The sequence below is a fragment of the Arvicanthis niloticus genome, chromosome 17, assembly GCF_011762505.2.
Source record: "Arvicanthis niloticus isolate mArvNil1 chromosome 17, mArvNil1.pat.X, whole genome shotgun sequence".
NCBI classification, from domain to species: Eukaryota; Metazoa; Chordata; class Mammalia; order Rodentia; family Muridae; genus Arvicanthis; species Arvicanthis niloticus.
The window spans coordinates 23,684,700-23,707,009 of NC_047674.1; the positions used below are offsets into that span (position 1 = coordinate 23,684,700).

The window sequence follows — 22,310 nt, forward strand, 5'->3', positions numbered from 1 at the left end:
AATAATAATACATTTTAACTATGGTAGTCACTGTTTAATTTACCATGTTTATGTTTAGACGTTATGAAATGATTGAGTGTTCTGTAATAAATTCTTGGTTTCTGGTGTTTTGCTTTGAAGCTTTCATTTTATATGACAGTAATGATGTTCTTTTTAATAGCCATGATTTTTTTTCCTGCTTCCTTGATGAAATTTTAGCAGTATTCTATCTGTGTACTATTAGTAAAAGAAAACACACCACCTGTTTCTATGAGCTACATAAGGAATGAAAAAAGGTTTTATTTTTTGATGTTGCTTTTGTTTTGGGGGATTTTTTTTTTTTGACAAAAATATCAAGAGACAAGACACAGAAGGGCAGGTGTTAGAGAAATACTGGCAGGAAAGACTCTTAGTCTCTAATGTAATCCTTGACTTGTGTTTTTAGTTAGAGTTTTAAATATTTGGCAAGTTCTCAGAAAACTGTATCTAAATTTGTTTCTATTACTATTTTGAGAAAACAAAAGTCTTCTAGTTTATGTTTTCTAAACTACAGTACTCTTGTATATTTGTGTAAGCTAGGTGTTAACTTTTTCCAAAATTAGTTTTACTGCATTTATTTATTGTATGTGTATATGTACACACAAACACACACACATGCTTGGAAGTCAAGAGAACAATCTGTGGAAGTCGGTTCTCCTTCCATCATGCCATCATCTGAGTTCTGGGGATTAAACTTAGATCATCAGACTTGGCAGCAGGTGCTTTTACCCCGTGAACCATCTCCTAGGCTCCTAGCAAGGATCTTGCCAAGGGGTAGATAACAAATATTTTAGGTTGATGTGCTGCTACAGTGAAAAAGTCACCACTGACAGTAATACCAAAGCTTGGCTATTATATAAACTACATTATGGAAATGGAAGTTAGGAGCTGGGAGATGTTTGAAATTGCTGGGTATGCTTGAATGACAGTATTTCTGTAAGCGGCATGGAGGTGTGTGTTGTGAATATGTTCTGCATACCCATTATGGCAAGCATTCTAAATACCAGAATAGCTACTTACCATGCATGATTTTGCACTATTAAGTTCTTAATGTTCTTAGCAGGTATCTACCTGTGATTGTAAATTAGATTTTAAATTGCCTTTAACTTCCCTGCCCTACCACTGTAAGCTTAAATGAAGAATATGTTAATTGTGGGGCCTTACTCATGAGCAGTTGTTTTCAGACACAGTTTCATCATCCTCATAAACCAGAAAGTGAAAGATATGAAGGGAAGATAAATGTACATTGATCATTAGATACATAATAACAGTATGAATTAGTAAGTTCAAATGATATCTCGTATTACTGGATTATTTTTAAGTATAGAGGAATAATACATAATTTTTCAATGCCGGATAGTTTTCAATTACTTGCTCACATTTTCTGTCTCATGTGTTTGATGTGTGATTCAGACAATTTAGTGAGATTATATTGATTTATATATTTAGTGAGAATATATAGCTTAAATGTACAAATAAGTAAATCTTAAAACATAAGAACAAAATAGTCATTAGAAACAGTTTACTTCAGCCGGGCAGTGGTGGCACATGCCTTTAATCTCAGCACTTAGGAGGCAGAGGCAGGCAGATTTCTGAGTTTGAGGCCAGCCTGGTCTACAGAGTGAGTTCCAGGACAGCCAGGGCTACACAGAGAAACCTGTCTCGAAAAACAAACAAAAAAGAAACCGTTTACTTCAGGTATTTGGCATGCAAAGCGTTCTCTATTTTATAAATTGCTATTGTACTTTGTGATGATTTTAATATAGGACGTTTTGATTATAATGTATTAAACATGATTTAATATATATGTTACTCTGAAATGTATTATAGATGAGAACTTGTGTTGATGTGATTTATAATTAATTCAGTGAAACAAATATTAGTGACCTCTTGTGTAAGCTTTGTTCATTATTTTTAAAATATACCAACGTTGAATTTAGGTACTAATTTGGTCTTATAAAGTCCAAAATAGACAATATGGTTTCTCTGTCAAATCTGGCCTATCAGCACTTTTTTCTTTAAATAGAATGAAAATAGTAAGCTTTCTCTTTGAATGCTTGGTTACTGTGATGACAAAACTGATTTTATGTCAGATCATACGACCCATTAGCCTAAAATATTTGTCATCTGATGTTGAATAGAAAACTGTTATCTAACCTTGACCTCTTAACTGCTGTTGTAATGCCATTTTCAAAAGTTAATGACAGCGCTCCTATTATAAAATTCTGACATCATAGTGTCCTAGTAAGCATTTTTATAGAGAAACTCTGGGCATATAGAAGAAAATTACTTAAGCTCCTTATTGTGGTGGTGTTGAAACTGGTATGAAAAAATGGGTAAAGACCAGAGTCTAAATTGAAGCAATGTAGTTTAGTGAACCCAGTTTTTAAAACAGAGATACAGACAATGTCACTGAGAAATACTAGTAGTTGTCCAGAATTGCTCAGGGAGGAACATTAAAAAAAAAAAAAAAAAGTGAATAGCTTGTAAATTTATTTAAAATTTGCTACGAGATACAGTGAAGTAGTAGTATAGTAGTAATAAATTTGTTTAATACGTTTCATTTATTGTAATGGTTGACAGTTCAGCTATAAGATATTAATTGGTTTTAAATTTTTTACTTGTGACTTGTAACTACACCTTTTAGTAGACATTTGTAGTATCTGTAGTTTCTACATTAGAGTAACAGGATACATTAAGTACAAGTTCAAATATTTGACACTTAGAGAAGTTGGTTAGTATGCTGTTTGAGTTCTGTCTCTTCTGTATAAGTTAAAATATGCTAGCACTTTATTAGTGCTTTCAACACATCTAGTCAAGCACTGTAGCTCATAAATTGTTATAGCTTTCAACTAACGCTCTTTTTGTAGTCATGTGGACAGCAAACGGTGATAATTGATAATCTTCTTTAACAGATTGGAAATTTTATTTTAATGTAACCAATCTCTTTATTTTCTGATTCTAGATCTTGCTTGCATGTACAAATTATTTAGTCGTGTGCCAAATGGTTTGAAGACAATGTGTGAATGTATGAGTTCTTATTTGAGGGAACAAGGAAAAGCCCTTGTTTCTGAGGAAGGAGAAGGGAAGAATCCTGTTGACTATATCCAGGTAGATTAACGTTTTACATTCATGATAAGCATTTTTACAAATATTTGGTGCATGACTTTTAGGTGTTATATACCTACACTAGCTATATTAGAATACTTCAAAATGTCCACATATGTCAGGGACCTAAAACTCAGCCTGTTTGTTGGGTGTTGGTAATTCTATTTGTTTATTATGAATAATAAAATGAATAATAATAATGAGCTGTATTTTGTGGTTTGTTAGTATTTAAATACAGGAAAAGCCAGGTTGTATTTAATAGCTTAAATGTCAAAATGTTTTGTTTTAAGCAGGATTTTGAGTAAATTGTATTCCAAGTTGTTGTTTTAATATGAATTAGTCTTTTGTGAATTTTTAAAAACCTTTTAATTAATTAATCAATTAATTAATTTTTGGCTACCGTATTTGGTCCAGACAAAAGGGTTACGAGAAGCAGGGACAGGGATTTTGTTTGTTTCATCTTAAAATGTTTGCATTTCATTTATTTAGTAGGATGGGGTACATGCACACACATGTGCCTTGTAGAAGTCAGAAAAGAGTTGTTTCTTTCCTCCTTTGATGTGGGTCCCAGAGATCCAACAAGTACCTTTACCTGCTGAGCCATCTCTTGGATCCTGTTGTATTTCTGATCTATTATACATGTGAAAGATAGAATCCTTTACATCCCATTACTAACATTTGAACACATATACAAACTGGAAAATAATAATAGTCTGTAAAATTAACTCCAAACACATAATTACCAACAATGTTAAGGTAAGGCTAGATTGTAAGTATTTTACTTAGAAGAACATTTTTTATAATGTTTCCTAAATTTGCTTTTATTTGGAAGGGCTTACTGGATCTGAAGAGTAGGTTTGATCGCTTCCTCCAAGAATCCTTCAATAATGACCGGCTCTTTAAACAGACTATTGCTGGGGACTTCGAGTATTTCTTAAACCTCAACTCCAGGTCTCCTGAATACCTCTCATTATTTATTGATGATAAGCTGAAAAAGGGAGTCAAAGGGGTAAGTAGTATGCATGTAAAGTGCATTAGATTTTCCTCAGTGGTTTAAAGTTTGGAAATGAATTTAAGATATTTTACAGATAAAAATGTAAAAAAAAAAAAAAAAAGGCAGGGTTCTTTACTGCACTTATGTGCAGGTTTTGAGATAGCTCTTTTTAAAAAGTCTTAGACATGCTTAAAAGTTGTTTGACATTTCACATATACATCCTTATGTAATTGTCATTTTAAAAAAATACCCCCAAAAGAAAAAGCACAAACATCACACCTACAGGTTTTAAAATGATTGCCTTTGTAGCTGAAAATTAGTGTGAGGGATGACAAAATTGGTGAGCTTGCCAGCAGTTGCCGATTGTTGCTGCTTTTATCTGGTTCTGGGTATAGAGTAGCAAGCAGGGCTTGATTTTGGAGAATGGGAAAAGTGTACTGAGTTCTGAAATACCTTGAAAGTTCTACATAGTGAAGCTCAATATTTAGTTTCATATCCAGGACCTCGGGAGCTCACTTGGAACCATAGAGAAATCAAATTAAGCTATTTTGATCATGTTTTAAAACCTTATCTTAGAGATCTTGAGACAAAGGAGAAACGCAGCAAAAGGCTGCAGGTTACAGAGGCAGTAGCTGGGTGAGAAACAAATCACTGAATTCGAAGAAATCATATCTAGTTGAATTTCTCATTTCTAAAGTCACAAGCATACTATACCCTACTATGCTACTTTCTTTTCTTTATTTAAGAGATGAGTTAAGACTTTTTTCCCTTTTTATTTAACAAAAAGTTACCTATTTGTTTACCAATTTTGAGGTTTTTAATGAAATTTTTTGAAAAAAAAAAAAACTTTTGGAGCTACGTAAGTTTCTACAGAAAGTTTTACTCTGTTCCTTGTCAATAAATTTATCTTTTCTTGATTAGCCCTTAGTTAGCTCAGTCCTGCAATAATGAATGTCCCATCAGAGTGGTAGACTTCTTTAAATGCAATAAAGAGGACAGTGTGTGAAATAGGGCACAGTCCCAGATTACATTCATTCCCTTAACCAGTTACTGTGGTTTTAAAACTAAACTCTCTTTCAATTAATTTTTTAGCTAACAGAACAAGAAGTAGAAACAATATTGGATAAGGCAATGGTCCTTTTTAGGTTTATGCAAGAAAAAGATGTATTTGAACGTTATTATAAACAACACCTGGCAAGAAGACTGCTCACAAATAAAAGTGTTTCTGATGACTCTGAAAAAAATATGATTTCTAAATTAAAGGTAAGCTTTATTAAAGATGAATGCAATATTTCCAACTTATGTTGATTTATGATGCTAGTGTTCACCCACACAATTGTGGTAGTCATTTTGAGCAGGGCACAGGCTTTCCTTCCATGTGTTAAAGGTGCAGAACGTCAAAGTTGTCTAACACTGTTGAATGGACTAATCTGATCTGTGCTACAGTCACCTGAGATGTCTGTAGGACATTTCAATTCACCCTGCTTTCCCTGGAGTATATTGGAATCTGGAGAAATCTAGAAATTATGTTTTAAACTAAAATCTTTAAATTATTCTTAAACACTCTAAAGTTTAATAGCCATAGACTTAGAGCAACCACTAGAAAGACTTTCAGAAGAATAATTAGGGATTGCAATAACATGAAAGACTGTTTCTACACTTTCTCATGGTAAAGTTCACTATTTGTACATATTTGTGGTTTTTTTTCCCATAGACTGAGTGTGGATGTCAATTCACATCAAAACTGGAAGGAATGTTTAGGGATATGAGCATCTCAAACACAACTATGGATGAGTTCAGGCAACATCTACAGGCAACAGGGGTAAGAGTCTGCATTACTTTTTAAAATTAATTAATTAACTTTATGACCTCAGTTTCACCTCCCTCCTCTCCTCCCAATCCTCTCTCATCCACTCCTCTCCCTTTGTCTTCAGAAAAGGGAAGCCCTCTCATGGCTGTCAACCAGCCTTGGCATACTAAGTTGCAGTAAGACTAGGTACATCTTCTCCCATTGAAGCTAGATAAGGCAGTCTAATAGGGGCAAAGGTCCCAAAGGCTGGCCACAGAATCAACGGTCGGCCCTGCTCCCGCTGTTAGGAGTCCCATAGGAAGACTAAGCTACACAACTGTAACATTTGCAGAGGGCCTATGCCAGGCAGGCAGTCCCATGTAGGCTCCCTTAGTCATTCAGTCTCTGTTGAACTTCTGTGGGCCAATGTTAGTTGATTCTGTAGATTTTCTTATGTCCTTAACCCCTCTGGCTCCTACAATCCTTCCTTCCCCTCTTCCACAGGATTCCCCAAGCTTCACTTAATGTTTTACTGTGGGTCTCTGCATCAGTTTCTATCAATTGCTGGATAAAGCCTCTCTGATGACAGTTATGCTAGGCTCCTATCTGCAAGTATAGCAGAAGATTATTATTAGTGTCAGGGATGGGCATGGGTCTCAGATGCTGGACCACTCTCATTGGTTGGCTACTCCCTCAATTTCTGCTCTGTCTTCCCTCCTGAACATAAATTGTAAGGCAAAAGTTTTTGTGTCTAGACTGTTGCCACTGGAGATGACTGGTTCAGGCTCCATATCCCCCATTGCTAGGAATCTTAGCTAGGATCACCCTCAAAGATTCCTGAGAGTTTCCATTGCCCTGTTTCTAGCTTGTCCCAGCAATGTGATCCCCATTTCAGGTGTCCCTCCAGTACTCCTCTGTCTTCCTCCCCACCTAATCCCTCGTGTTCTCATCCCTGTATAGTCCCCTCCCTCTGTCCACTCATGATGTTGATTCTATTAGTAAGGTTCACAAGTACCCTGCTTGTCACTTAGCTTCTTTGGATCTGTGGATTATAACATAGTTATCCTTTACCTTATGGCTAATATCCAATTACAAGTGAGTACATACAATGTGTGTCTTTCTTAGTCTGGGTTACCGCACTCAAGATGGTCTTTTCTAGTTCCATCCATTTGGCTATAAATTTCATAATGTTCTTGTTTTTAATAGCTGAGCCATATTCCATTTACATTGTGCAGATATACCACATTTTCTTTATCCATTCTTCATTGGAGGGACATCTAGGTTATTTCCACTTTCTGGCTATTATGAATAAAGTTGCTATGAGTAGAGTTGAGCAAGTATCTCTGTGATATAGCAGGGCATCTTTTGCGTATATACTCAGGAGTGGTGTGGCTAGATCTTGAGGTAGAACTATGCCCAATTTTCTAAAAAACTGCCAAATTGATTTCTAAAGTTACGGTACAAGTTTGTACTTTCACCAACAAGAGGAGTATTCCCCCTGCTTCACATGAGCTGTCACTTGAAATTTTGATCATGGCCATTCTGACAAGTGTAAGATGGAATCTCAGAGTTATTTTGATTTGCATTTCCCTATTGACTAAGGGTGTTGAACGTGTTTTAAGTGCTTCTTCCTCTATTGAAAAGTCTCTTTATATTTGCACCCCATTTTTAAATTAGGTTGTTTGGTTTGTTGATGTCTAGTTCCTTGAGTTCTTTATATATTTTGTCTATCAGCCCTCTGTTGAATGTGGGATTGGTGAAGATATTCTCCTATTCTGTGGGCTGCTGTTTTGTCCTTTTGACAGGACCTATATTAGTTTCTTATCTCAAATGTTGGATCTCTGCTTTTATATTTTTAAAGTCTGTTCCTTACGTTTTATTAGTATCTTGGGCAGTTAGTTCCATATAATTTAAGGCCACTCTTTACATGCAGTTAGAGTAGTTGGAGCTGGACAGGTGGCTCAGTGGTTAAGAGCTTTTATTGGTACCTAGCACATGTTAGGCAGCTCAGAACTGCCTGTAACTCTACCTCCAAGGAACTGACTGACAGCTGCTCTGTATCACTAGGGCGACTGCACTCCAGCACACAAAGTCATACAGACACACATAAAAACATGATTAAAACTAATAAATAAATAAAAAATCTTTAAAAGTAACTTTATGCTACTGAATTTAAACTTTAAATCTTCTAAGCTTTTTCCCGTGTTGGAAACAGTTGTATAGCAGCTGAGTTAGCTATACAAATGAATCTCCATGAATTCTTTGAATTTTGTTAAAATGTTGTGGATCTTCAAGCTGAACATAGCTTTTTCAAGGTTTTGGGCCTGTTGAAATCTAGCCAGCTTAGTGGTTCTTTGCTTTACTTTTTGGAGTCACGCAACAAATACTTTGGGTTTTTTGTTTTGTTTTGTTTTTTTAAACCTAATATTAACTGTGATTATTTATAGTATTATAAGAATTTATAAATATTTACTCATTTTGTTCTTTGTTTTCTTAACAAGGACATAAAGCCTAATGATGAGAGTGATGTAGTATGTATTTTATTAAAGTTGGCATTCATCATATAAATAGATGTTTATTGAAACAAAATACATAACAGTGTACCTACAGCTAATGTTAGGTGTCTAATATAAAAATCTTAAAACCTGAGATGAAAGATACAGTTATGTGTAAATGAATTATCATGTGTTTATTTCATATAATTGTAATTATTTGAAAAATATTAAACAGATCCAGTCATTAATATCATTATCTTTATAAGATTCTAGTCATGAAAGTATCAACTTTGATAATTGTAATAGAACTTGTATATATACGTAATGCTTGTAATCCATTGTCGTTTGTCTCTTTCTATTTGTATAGGTATCTTTAGGTGGTGTTGATCTAACAGTCCGGGTTCTCACAACGGGATATTGGCCTACTCAGTCAGCCACACCAAAGTGCAATATCCCACCAGCACCAAGACACGCTTTTGAGATATTTAGAAGGTAACACCTAAATAAGACTCTTTCTGAATATTAATCACCAAGTTTGAATTCTTGTATTCCTAATCAATGATAAATATATTCCACTTTAAACCTCATCTTCTAAAGAATTTATATTAGTAACTTTTAGCATGTAAGAACAGATTGCATAAAACTTCAGAGAGTCAATATCATTTCTTCAGCATTGGCACATGTTAGTATCGATACTGCCTTACGATAGGCTGTGGAGAAAATCTTAAGAGTTGGCTTGGTCAAAGTATACAGGAGAAATGTTGGTACCTAGTTAGGTTACATTGGTCTTACAACAACACCCCATACTCTGCCCCCAACTTTCTCTTCTGGTGAAAAACAGGAACAGAACTTAATTCTTAAGGGTTTCCTTTATCTTTTAATATCTCTTATGTATGTGTTTGCTAAGGGTTGTTCTCTTACAATTTATAATTTTGGATGAGTAAATTGTATGATTTTTCTAAAACTTGGTTTGTTTTGCTACAGGTTCTATTTAGCCAAACACAGTGGTCGACAGCTCACACTCCAGCATCACATGGGTTCTGCAGATCTCAATGCCACCTTTTATGGTCCAGTTAAAAAGGTAAATATTGATACTTTTCAATACACAGGATAACTTAAAATTCATGTACAGAACTGGTGTGTGATTTGGGGTTGACCTGAGTATAGCTGTTAATCTCTTATCTCCTAAGTTGAAAATCCTTCGTTTTTATTTATTACGTGTATTTTTTCATTTGCTAACTGCATTTGAAAATACCAAAAACATGTCTTCTTTAAAAATAAAATACTAAAGAGATTATGTATTGTATTTCTAAGATTAAACCAGACACCTGGTTGCTGAAATGTGAGTTGATTGGAAGGCATACTAAGCAAAGCCATGTGCCCTTTTAGAAACTCTTTTAATTTTTATTTTTAAAAAATGTGTCAGTGATTTGTTTCTTTTTAGTAATTTTTTTGTAGATTTTGAGATGTAGACTAATTAATAATTTATTCTTATTACTTGGCTTAGATCAAATCAAGGTCATTTGCCTTAAAATTGAAAATTAATCAAGACTTGGTCAGCAAAAATTTTTAATCTAGATCATAACCTAGACTTGGTTTCTGTGAGTTACATTTTTAATATTTTAACTACATGTATAACTGTTGTTTTTATATGCAGTTAACATAGATGAGGAACTTTATAATTTATTTAGTTGAAAAATATTTGGCACTGTTACCTATTTAAGTAAATATCACTTTCTTGGCTACATTGAAATATTCACTGTATAGGGAAATGGGGACAACTCCTTAGTAAAGAGGTATGTGCATGCTTGGATATGTTTTAAGCCTGTTGGAATGGGGTATAATTTTATTGGAGCAGAGGAGCTAATGGGATTTATTTCTGAAAATATGGCTAAAGTTGGTAGGAGATAATGTCTTGTTTTTTTAAAAAAATTCAACAGGAAGATGGATCTGAGGTTGGTGTTGGCGGTGCACAAGTAACTGGTTCTAATACACGGAAGCACATACTGCAAGTCTCCACTTTCCAGATGACCATATTAATGCTTTTTAATAATAGAGAGAAATACACATTTGAGGTATGGGTTATAGCAATAATATGTTTGACCAGTGCTATTGTTTTCTCTTACTTGTTACTTGAGTCTTGATTGAGCTTAAGAGATGCCTTTTGAATACCAGTAGGGAAAACTGCATAAAATTTAGCCATTGAACTTTGTGAGCTTCATCCATTACTAGGTCATGCTTTGTTTTTGTTGTTCTTCATTGACATTTTTGAGGTATAGCTTTCATATTTTATAAGTAGAGAGCTTGCTAAGTTTTAAAAGTAGGCTACCTGTGTGTCCATTATCATCATCATGAAAACTACCTCTTTTTTTTTTTTTTTTTTTTTTTTTTTAAGATCTGTACTCAGTTACCGCTAATCTTGGTGCCAGTTAGCTAATGATTAATGTTTTATTTCTGTGAGTTTTGCTTTTTAAAGAATTTTATATAAATGTAATTATGTGTGTTATTTGTGTTGAGGTTTCACAGTTAAGTGGTTTTTGTTTTGTTTTTTTCATTCAGATTTATCCCTAATGTGTAGTGTCAGTAGCTGGTTCTTATTGCTGAATAATGTTTTACTATAGGATTCTCCATTATTTCACTTGCTGATACAATTTTTTGGGTTGGTACCAGATTGTTAAGAATAGAAACATAAAACTGAAAATATAACTCAGTCAACAAAATCACTACATTACCTGAGTTTGATTACCTTAAACACCATGTTAAAAGCTAGGTGTCATGGCACAAATACGTAATAGAAGCACTAGGGAGATGAGCCGTAGGCCGGTGAGAGACTACACCAGGGTTGTCCTCTGACTTTTACAGACATACTCACTTGTACCTAGACCTATACATGTGCACACAAACACATGGAACTCTATGTTTAACCTTTTAAGAAGCTGCCCAATCTGTACCTTAAAGCAAGAGCTCCAAATGCTCCATATCTTCTGCAGTTTAAATATTTTTGGCCAGTTTTGTTGATCTTCATATATATGTGTATTTGTGTACATACACACACACACACACAAAACTGCAGACAATTTTTTGTTGTGTCTTTTCTAATTGTAAGAACACTGTGACCAAGGCAACTTATAAAAGAAAGCATTTAATTGGACTTACAGTTTCAAGTGGTTAGAATCTATGATGGCAGAGAAAACACATGAAGACAGGAACAGTTGATAGCACTAGTCTCTTGAAAACTCAAAGCCCACCACTAGTAAAAACCTCTCCTCCAACAAGGATTTTTAAAATTACTACATTTTTATTTATTTTCTATGCACATGGATATGTGTGTGTGTGTGTGTGTGTGTGTGTGTGTGTGTGTGTGTGTATGCACATGCTAGGACATGTGTGTGAAAAAGAACAACTTGCAAGATATTTTTTTCTCCTGCCATGTCCTGAGGATCAAGAGTGGAATTTGGTGGCAAGCACCTTTACTGTCCAGTCATTTCTAAGCCCTGTTACATTAAACTACATTTAACTAGTCTTTTCTTACATGTGTAAATGTAGCTTGGTGTTGAAATAAGTATCCTCTTAATTTTTTGAAGTAAGTTCTTAAGTGTTTTTGAAAGGCTTTAAAATGCCTTCATACGGGCTGGAGAGATGGCTCAATGGTCAAGAGCACTGCCCTTCCAGAGGTCTTGAGCTCAATTCCCAGCAACCATATGGTGACTCATAACTATCTGTAACAGGATCTGATGCCCTCTTCTGGTGTGTCTGAAGACAGTGACGGTGTACTCGCATATATATAATAAATAAATCTTTAAAAATTGCCTTGATATTTATTGAAAGCAATTTTTTAGCTATCACCAGAAGAAAAAATGAGTTTGAAATTAAGAGCAAGAAGATAAAACTAAGCATCTATTTTGGTACTCACCATCATGTTTCTGTTTTCTGGCAAACATACTAAGAAAATGTCATTTTTATATGATATGCTAAAGCTTTTCAATTTAGATATTTTAGTTCAGTGGCCAAGTCAAGATGGTTTTTTTTCTTTATATTTAACAAATAGATTCTACCTAAAGATAATGTTCATTTTCACTAACAAATTATGTGGAATTCCATGGAGTCCTGACTGTTAATGAAGCAAACATGGAGTGTGTCTTAACCAGCAATACACAAAACTTTTCTACAGAGATGGAATTCAGTTACACTTTTTAGAACTAGGATGGGATCACAGGCCTCACTCACCACATCAAGTTTTCCGTGGTGCTCAGGATCAAACCCAGGTTGTCCTGCATGCTAGGCAAGTACTCTGTACACTGAATATATATACCAGATCCAGTAGGGTTTAGTTTGATTTTTGCTTGCTTGTTTTGAGGGGCGTAGTTAAGGCTGGATGGCTCTTTTATATAGCTCTAGTTATCTTAAAATCCAATAGATTTTTTTAATTGCGGTTTTTTTGTGAACATTTTATGAAGAGTGTCTCGTATCTGATAAATAGCAAGGTTGATTTTTTGAGAGCTCTATGCATAAAGAACTAAAAGTATGATGGGATAAGCCAAAATACAAATTCATTTTCCAAAGCTGTATTAAGAAGGCAACTTCCTTTTTTCAACTAAGTTAGGATACACTGATATTAATGACCACATTATAGGTAGAAGTTAGATTATTTCTCTAACATTGCCAATTTTAGCTATGTCATACACAGAGTTTTCTGTATAGAATTTCATGCAATGTAATGGGCCTCAAAACCTCTGGGCTCCGTATTACCTCAAATCTAAGGTGATGTGAAAATATGCATGACACTTGATTGAGCTTCACACTGTATGTTACATCTATCACTTAAGTTTCATTAGCCAGCTGTTTTATAGAGATTAAAAGTGTTATTATATGCTGGGCGGTGGTGGAGCACGCCTTTAATCCCAGCACTTGGGAGGCAGAGGCAGGCAGATTTCTGAGTTCGAGGCCAGCCTGGTCTACAGAGTGAGTTCCAGGACAGCCAGGGCTATACAGAGAAACCCTGTCTAGAAAAACCAAAAAAAAAAAAAAAAAAAAAAAAAAGTGTTATAATACTTAATAAGGAAACCAACTTTATAAAAGTCTTGGAGTTCAATAAGGTGAGTGTATCATCCACATACCAAATCCCAAAATGATGTGACTAACAATCTGTTACCTCTTGGTTTCTGAGTTGAGTGCTTAGCAGGACCTCACTTGGGTAGCGGTGCCACAAGATCCTTTTGGCTTAAGATTCTTGACAGGTTGTATTTAGATGTCAGGTTGAGCTTAGAAAAATCTACTGTTTGGGCTTGAGGGATGTGCTTCCAAGGTATTTTGCATGGAGGGCAGATTGGCTGTTGTTCTTGGTAAAAGTCTGTAGTTTGTAGTTTCTATGGAAATATAGGCCTTTCTACTTGACCTTTTGGTCTCCTTCACATCGTATTGCCTGATTTGTCCTAGAGGGAGCACTCTTAGAGCTCCAAGAAGAAACTACGTTATCTTTATGATCTTGGTGCTCACATTATTGTCTCTCCCTTACTCTCCCTCACTCAGTGGGTCTGGGCTGGTAAGATGGCACAGAATGCGAAAGTGATAGCAGGTAAATATGCTTGCCACCCAGCCTGTTGATCCTTGGAGAACTAACTTCTACAAGTGAATTCGGACAAATGCATGCACACACACAGATCCAGTAAATAGATAAATGTAATAAAAATATTTAAAAACATTAGCAAGATTGTTACGAAGGAAGGATTGTTACAGGAAGATTTTGTAGTATCATATTTAATCCATAGTAATAAAGTTGTTGAAGTTTGTTTTGTTTTTTGTTTTTTGAATAGCGTTCACTGTAATCCAAAATAGTTACCAGGAGCATAGAATAGTAGCTTACGTCTTAGTTTTAATAACTAACATTTGGCTTGCAAAGCAGCATGAGTAGTAATTCCTGTATTAATGTTCTATGTTATGCTTTTTAAAGATTTTTATGAGTCTCAAATATAAGCTAATTTGGACTTTAATGTCAGATATAATTGAAGTGGAAAGCCATTAAACATTCCATCTAGTGCCGGTTGTGGTGGTGTATGCCTTTAATCCCAACACAAGAGAGGCAGAGGCAGGCAGATCTCTGAGTTCAAGGACAGCCAGGGCTATGCAGAGACCCCCATCAAGGAAGAAAAAAATTTTTCATTTGGAATTGATAGCAGTCATACACCACATAGTGTGTGTAGTAATGCATAATAGGTCGAGGGAAATATTTAAGCATATTCATAGAGAAATAGGTGTATATTCTTGGTAATTCCTTACATATTTACTGACTAATAAATAAAAGGGTTCTACATGATTACATGAATACAGTTCAAAATACAATTGAAACCTGTATGAAGTAAATCTGTACCTGACAAAGTTGTGTTAACTACCTAAGAGTGCTTTCAATTCTTTTAAGTATGACTAAAATATGTTATAGCTAACTATCTATAATCTAAAATAAGACCTATTTAGCTTCCTATTAATTAATAATAGTATTTGTTATGTTTATAGTAGTAGTAAGCATGTAATTTTTAAAACAAATGTGTAAAATAGCATTTCACAACTTTAATTTATATTTATCAATTAACAGTCAGAACAGATATCTTAGATTTTGTGTTTAATGTTAATTTCCAGTAATCCCAGAGGCATTAAATATAGTCAGTCCAGGTTCTGATGTTTGTTTTCCATAAAAGCTTGAATAGAGTGTGCTGTAAGTAAATTTAAACTATAGTAAGTACTCCTGAGACTGCTGTAGCAGTTTATCTGAATGCTGGTAAGTGCTTGGTGGTACCTGCAGAAGCATTTTTAGAGAATCTGTTACATACTTTTTGAAGCAGAAATACCCTTGCCTTTTAACAATTTATAGTTTGTCCAAATAATAAGATTTTAGTAGCAAGTCATAATATTCAGGAGATTCTTTATTGTCAATGAATTCCTTAATAGAATTAACCTTTCTCTAGCTACTGCTTGATTTACTTATTTGCTGATTAACTAATACACTTTTAATCTTTGTGGGGAAAATCTAATTATGTTAAATCTAATGAAATTTTCAGGAGATTCAACAAGAGACAGATATTCCTGAAAGAGAACTTGTTAGAGCCCTCCAGTCCCTCGCCTGTGGTAAACCAACACAGCGGGTCCTCACAAAAGAACCCAAGTCCAAGGAGATAGAAAGTGGCCACATATTTACAGTTAATGATCAATTCACATCCAAACTACACAGAGTCAAGATTCAAACAGGTACCTACAATTAAATTTTTCTTTTTAAAATAATATATATTTTACATTAAAAAGTTTTACATCTGCTGAATTTTTTCCTCTTAAAAAGTAATAGTTTCATTGTTAACAATATGCTTGGTCCTAAGATGAGAAACAGGGTAAGTTTTGGAATTGTAAAGCCAATGTTACCTTTAATTTAAAAGCATAAATAATACTGTTAACAATTTTTAGTAAAGTCTGTCATGTTGATAATAAAAATATTATTCAGTGTGTATAATGAGTTTGTTTTTACTTTCTTGTTTGTAAGTGACAAAAAGCCTTCCTGTTTTTTTCATTGTTTAGAATTAAAGCATTCTGCTACCTGGTTTCAAGGTTAATATTAGTACAGACAAACACACCTCAGAACATACATCTCCTTAAAATAAGGTGTTTTCCTACATTATAAAAAAAATAATTGTATAATATGTATATACTAGCTATATTTCTGTATTCTCAATTGTCTCAATGATTTCTTTTGTTCTTTTAGTGTTTTCATGTTACTACTTATTTTATTTCTTTTAATCTCCTTTTATTTATTTTTCATTCAGCATGGGTGGGAAATAATTCTTTGTGTAGATTACTTTTATTAGCTTTTACTCTTTTTCTTATGAGATAATACTGAATGCAGTTTTTTTATGTATGTGTCTCTGTTTGAGTGAGAAAAAGACATTAGGATAGATGGATGGGTGGGTGGATGGACAGACAAATAGACATGATAAGATACTGGAGCTATTGCGGGGCAATGGTGGTGCATGCCTTTAATCGCAGCACTCGGGAGGTAGAGGCAGGTGGATTTCTGAGTTTGAGGCAGCCTGGTCTACATAGTGAGTTCCAGGACAGCCAGGACTATGCCGATAAACCCTGTCTCGAAAAACAAAACAAAAAAAAAGATACTGAAGCTATAATCTGTCTGTGGCCTTACACATGCTGGGCCAAGTTTTCTTTGGCCCTTAGACACTAAGTCATGTCCCTAGGAGAAAGCAGTATTTTTTGGTCAAGAATGCCTTTTTTTTTTTTTTTTTTTTTTTAAGATTTATTTATTTTATGTTTGTGAGTACACTGTCCCTCTCATCAGACACATCAGAGGAAGGAAAGCATTAGATCCCATTACAGATGGTTGTGAGTAGTTACTAGGAATTGAACTCAGGACCTCTAGAAGAGCAGTCAGTGCTCTTAACCGTTGAGCCATTTCTCCAGCCTAAAAGCAGTATTCTTAACCAAGAAACTTTACCTACAAGTAGCTAAATGGTTATGCATGCCATAATAATCTTATAAATTATAAATCTTGTATCTCATGTCTATGTCTGTGCATAGTCAGCCATGTTTCTTTGAGATTTTCTGCTTTCATTCAGAAAGTTTCATGCCAGTCTCTTTTTAAGGGCCAAATAGCACAACAAATGGTTTTGTTGTTTGCTACATCAGTTACAGCATAGTTATACATTAGTTCTTTATTTGTTTGTTACTGGTTACTTCAAACACAATAGAAAAGACAGAGTGAGACTTTTCTAAAGTTTGGAATACAGTGTGAATATGATGATTAGATTATGAAAAGAATTTTGTTAGATAATAAATTCCAAGGAGATACTGGCAAGGCCTACAGATCAATATTTCCCTTTCTGATACCTCAGTGATGCTTTTTTATTGTATAACTGATAGAATCTTGACAATGCCTGCTCTTCCCTCTCTTACAGTGTCTTATGAATTAAACACAACAGATACTTGCCTATCTGAAATATTTTTGTTGAAATAAAACTTGGAAGCCATGATGGAAAAGTAAGAGTTGAGGTCTGAAAGTCCTGGGCAGTTTATAAATTGTGTACTACTAATGGTACCACTGAAGATATCCACTACCTTGTTCTTCTAGGATAAGAATTATTCTAGTCAGCCAGGCATGTATGTATCCAGTGCAATTTTAGTCCCAGAATTCAGGAGACCAAAACAGGTGAAACTCTGGGAGTTTGAGGACAAACTGGTCTAAGTTAGTAGGTCCTAGGCCAGCCAGGGACGTATAATGAGACTCTTTTATTAATTAAAAAAAAAAAAAGACTTTATTTTTTTCCCCTCTAAAACTAACTTCTAATTTTGCAAAGAATAATTCTTAATTGAGGTGAGCATGAATATTTGCTTATTGTGTATTTAATTGTGTACATACTCTAATGGAGATGAATTTTCCTTTAAAACTAAATTACTTTACATTTTATTATAAGCCAAATTATTAATCACTTTCCTGATAAATGGTTTTATTTCTATTTTAGTTGCAGCCAAACAAGGTGAATCCGACCCAGAAAGGAAAGAAACAAGACAGAAAGTAGATGATGACAGAAAACATGAGATAGAAGCTGCTATAGTGCGAATAATGAAGTCTAGGAAGAAGATGCAGCACAATGTTTTAGTAGCAGAGGTAAGGAAACTTGAAGCCTGGGTCAACATCATTGTCACACAACACTGCTCACTAAGAACAAGATACTGTGCATAAACCCTGTATATCAATATGCCTTTATAAACAAATCACCTGTATTTCTGAACATTAGTAACTTACCATTGTTTTTGAGAGCTTCTTTTCATAAGTTACGAAACCAATACCCATGAAAGGCCGTTAACATAGTTAAGAGTTGAGAAGTAGAGCTGGCAGTTCATTAACGAATGATGGCAAATGAGAAGGATGAGTTTAGCCTCCTGGGTTTCAGGCTTGAGTGAGTAGACAGAAGTTGAGCCCTTTAACTATAAAGTGAGAGAGAATAGAGTACTTCTGTGTGGTCCATATCTTAATTAATAATGGTGTGCACAGTTGACTTTATTGAATACTGGCATATGCATGGGCAGGAGTTGATTATGGCACTGAAAGTCAGTGGAAAAGTGAAAAGGCCAATCATTGAATTGGGAATTCACATTGTATAGAAATACAGTCAGAACTGAGTTCATATTAAATTGCTTGGGAGTACCATGGGAAATAACAAAAGAAAAAAACTGCAAGAAAGAGCCCTACAGTTCCATATATTCGGGAGCAATGAGAATTCTTAATGAATGATGCTGAGAAGACACCCTTGGACATTGGTTTTAAAGGGGTTCTTTTTGAACCAGCTGTGCTCATGACACAAGTCTTTGACATAGAGGTTCTTGGTCCACCCAGACATACTGAATCAGAAATTTTAAGGTCAGCAATCTGACCTTTAACAGATTCTGCATTATGAAGTATGTTCAAATCCAGAGTTGAAGATGGTTTTGAGAGTTGATTGCAATTTAGACCTTATAAGGAAGAAGTCTATTCAGTCTGTAAGATAGAGTTAAGGATTGGCAATTTCAAGTGGGTGGTAGCAAAGATTTTTGTTGTTGTTACTTATTTTTTTAATAAGTAGGTTGATTAACTGCACTCTGAGAAGACAGAGAAGCTAAGGTTGGAAAAGAACTACCTACCAAGAGCAAGTTTTTTAATACTACAATGGTAATTGTAGGAGGATGAGAGATTGTAGTTGCATGGTTGAATGCTAAAATTTCACATTTCAAAGAATTTCCAATAATTGCATGTTGGAAAATAGCCTTGATTAACAAGAGTAAAAGAAAATCTGGCTAATAGGGTGGATGATGAGTCAGGGTGGATTATTGAAATGAGCGTGAGCTCTGAAGACAAAGGTTTAGATTCTCTCTGGTTCTGTTACTAATTGTTAATACCAATTTTTTATTTCCTTTATAAAATGAAACAGCAGCTTACATTGCAGTTAAAATCAGGTGTGTGTGTGTGTGTGTGTGTGTGTGTGTGTGTGTGTGTGTGTGTGTGTGTTATGATTAGCAGACTGGCTGCTACAGTGAATATATTACTGGTTAGCATCATGCTTAAGATCTGACTGCAGTTGGAGCAAAGAATGCCAGAAGTTGCTCTTAGTATTGGGTGCCATTGCTGTAAAGGATTTTATCTGTTAACTCATCTCTGAGATTCCAGAGCTGGGCTGAGAAGAATCAGTAATTTAAACCCAGGCAGTCTGGATCCAGACACTTTGCTTGTAAACACGCTATCCTACTAGGTTCTATGAACTGGGAAGTTAACCCAGAAGTTAATAATGTCATTAAAATGATTAAACTATGTGCTGGTATGTATTCAGAATACTGAAATTTAACCCTATATTTGACACATAGAAGTGTGTTTTAAACATCCATTAAATTTTTAAGTAAAAGCTTTAAAATTTTTGTACTTTTTCTTGTGTAGTTCTTTTATCTGTTTGTTATGTTGAGGCCTCACATTTCCAAGTGCTAAGATTATAGGTATCAGGTACCATGTCTGGTGCATCTAAATTTTTTTTAGTTTAGATGTACAATTACTAATTTTTTTAGTTTTAAAATGGAATGTCACCTCTAGTAACATTTTTACTAGAGATTTTTACTAAAGATTTTACTAGGGATTTTTGTTTATGTGAAAGTGTTTCAGTTAAAAATTAGACTTTACCTTTTCTTTTTAGGTAACTCAGCAACTGAAGGCTCGATTCTTACCAAGTCCAGTTGTTATTAAGAAACGTATTGAAGGACTTATTGAGAGAGAATATTTGGCACGAACACCTGAGGATCGCAAAGTATACACATACGTAGCATAAAATGCATTCAGAAATTTGATTTATTCTTGGACTGTACTCTTCGCATGGACTGGGAAGTTCTTTTAAATCATACTATTAAGACGACCATCTCTTCTGTTAAATTGCAGTACATGTTATAGACCACTCAGATCAAGCCTCTACTCCCTCTGAGAGTTTTCAACTTCAGTTGATTGAGCTTCAGGCTTTCCAACGTTATCCCTGTAGAGATCATCTTTACAGTTCCTCGGGAAAATGTGAATGTGCCGCGTTTTGTTTTCAATATTGTATGAAAACAGGAAAAAAATAAAACAAATTTAGAAAACACAGCTCATTAAAATAAAATTGTTGGATTTCATTTCCCCAGGTCTTCAGTGTTGATGTAAATGTGTTTCTGTAGTGTTGCTTATTAGCACTTTGCGCATTGTGTAAGTCGGGTAGCAAGAATGGCAAACGAGATGCACAATTCCCAGTTATCTTGCTCTGCTTGTGACATTTCCTTAGCTGGTATTGTTTAAAGGTTTGATAAATATACAAAGACCCAGGCATACAATTGGCGCATGCTTTATCCTACCACTTGCACTTACTAGTCTCACAGCCTTATAACCAAGGACCTTTGTTTGGACATCAGTACATACCCTGAGTTGTTTTTCTCTCTTGTAATCTGAGGTTTTCCAAATTAAGTTCTAAGATAATTAGGTTTTGCTCTGAGTTATTTCTAGAGAAAGAAAATATTTTAGTATGTATAAATTGTACAATAATTTTTTGCTGTTGTACTTACTGCTAATAGTGGATTGTATAGGGTGGTGTTTTTATTTCATTTATTGTAGACAAAAATAAATGAATTTCGTATTCATATACACACTAACTCAAGTATGTCAGAGCACAAAGGTGGCAGCTGGTTATATTTAATTCAGTTCCTTTGAAAAGCACATCCATTCTACCACTTGTTTATAAATATATCTCCCATCCCCCCCCACACACAGTTTAAATATATATTTTGGTGAAGCTGTGGTACACCATTGTTTCAAAATGCAATCTAAAGATGCAATAAATAGATTACCTTGATAGTTTGAAGGAATTCTAAAGTTCTTGCAGCTGTGTTTTAGAAAGTGATTAAGCAATATTTTTCAAACGTGGATATTTAGCTATCCATTGTCTCCTGAAGAGTTGTTCTCATGTTTTCAAAGATGTGCTTTGTGCTGCAGATTTGTGTCCATTCCTCTGTGCTTCCAACTATCACTGACGTTTTCTACCTGATTGATCTGCCAAGGATTATAGTTTGCTTTAACTTCAGAGTATTTTTATCTTCCATTTTATTTAATTTTGTTCCATTTTTTTTCTTACAAGATAATGTTTTAGATATGTAATTGGGGAAAACCACTAGATTTCTGTCATAAAAATGAAATGTTACTGAATACAAGTAACCAACTCTCCATTGAATATCAATACTGTTTATATACTTACTAGAATGTATGTCTCAGAAGATGGTTTCTGTTAAATTTATGAAGTTACAATAACTGAATTCTAATATGGATTAAAAGCTCCACATAAATATTTTCCCCATGCGTCTTGGATTATAATTTTCCTTTTAGACTTGCTTTTATTACATTTAAATTTGCTTTTATATGCACTTTATGATTTTAAGTCATATGATCTTAAACTCTACATGTTTTCCACCTTTACATGAGACAGTAAAGGTACATGAGACCAATATGGACAGGTTCTCAGTACACCTTGCTGTACTTGCACAGGTACAGTGGAACAGTGAAGAATTGCTTTCCAGTGTAATTAAAATTTTTACTAAGGAAGCTGCTTTTAACAGTTTGGAAGTAAGGACAGCTCATCTGTATAGATCAGGTCTAACATATGTAGGGACATAAAGGGTTGCTGCTTGTTCTGGTAGATGCTTGCTTTTGGATTAAAGTAGATTTATTTGTTGGGCAGTGCTGGCTCTGCTACCTTACAAAATTCCTGTGATGCATTTGAGTATTTCTCAGCAATAGGTCATTGACGTTTTTATCCCCTAAGTGGTTTAAAACAATAATGTGATAAGCTTTTTTGTGTGTGACTTGAATTTTAGGGAAGAT

At 34.5% G+C, this 22,310-nt stretch overlaps 1 protein-coding gene across 4 annotated transcripts in view; it reads left to right on the forward strand.

Moving 5' to 3' along the window:
• Positions 1 to 21,782, forward strand: part of Cul3 (cullin 3) — a 77,713-nt gene extending 55,931 nt beyond the window's left edge. For all 4 annotated transcript variants that reach the window (XM_034521266.2, XM_034521268.3, XM_076914940.1 and 1 more), the window contains exons 7-16: positions 2,984 to 3,129; positions 3,959 to 4,135; positions 5,213 to 5,383; positions 5,835 to 5,942; positions 8,772 to 8,896; positions 9,389 to 9,485; positions 10,345 to 10,479; positions 15,457 to 15,643; positions 17,917 to 18,062; positions 20,113 to 21,782. In XM_034521266.2, coding sequence (XP_034377157.1) covers positions 2,984 to 3,129; positions 3,959 to 4,135; positions 5,213 to 5,383; positions 5,835 to 5,942; positions 8,772 to 8,896; positions 9,389 to 9,485; positions 10,345 to 10,479; positions 15,457 to 15,643; positions 17,917 to 18,062; positions 20,113 to 20,244 — 1,424 coding nt within the window. In that variant the 3' untranslated portion in view covers positions 20,245 to 21,782. The remainder of the gene's footprint in view (positions 1 to 2,983; positions 3,130 to 3,958; positions 4,136 to 5,212; positions 5,384 to 5,834; positions 5,943 to 8,771; positions 8,897 to 9,388; positions 9,486 to 10,344; positions 10,480 to 15,456; positions 15,644 to 17,916; positions 18,063 to 20,112) is intronic.
• The last annotated feature ends 528 nt before the right edge of the window (positions 21,783 to 22,310 follow it).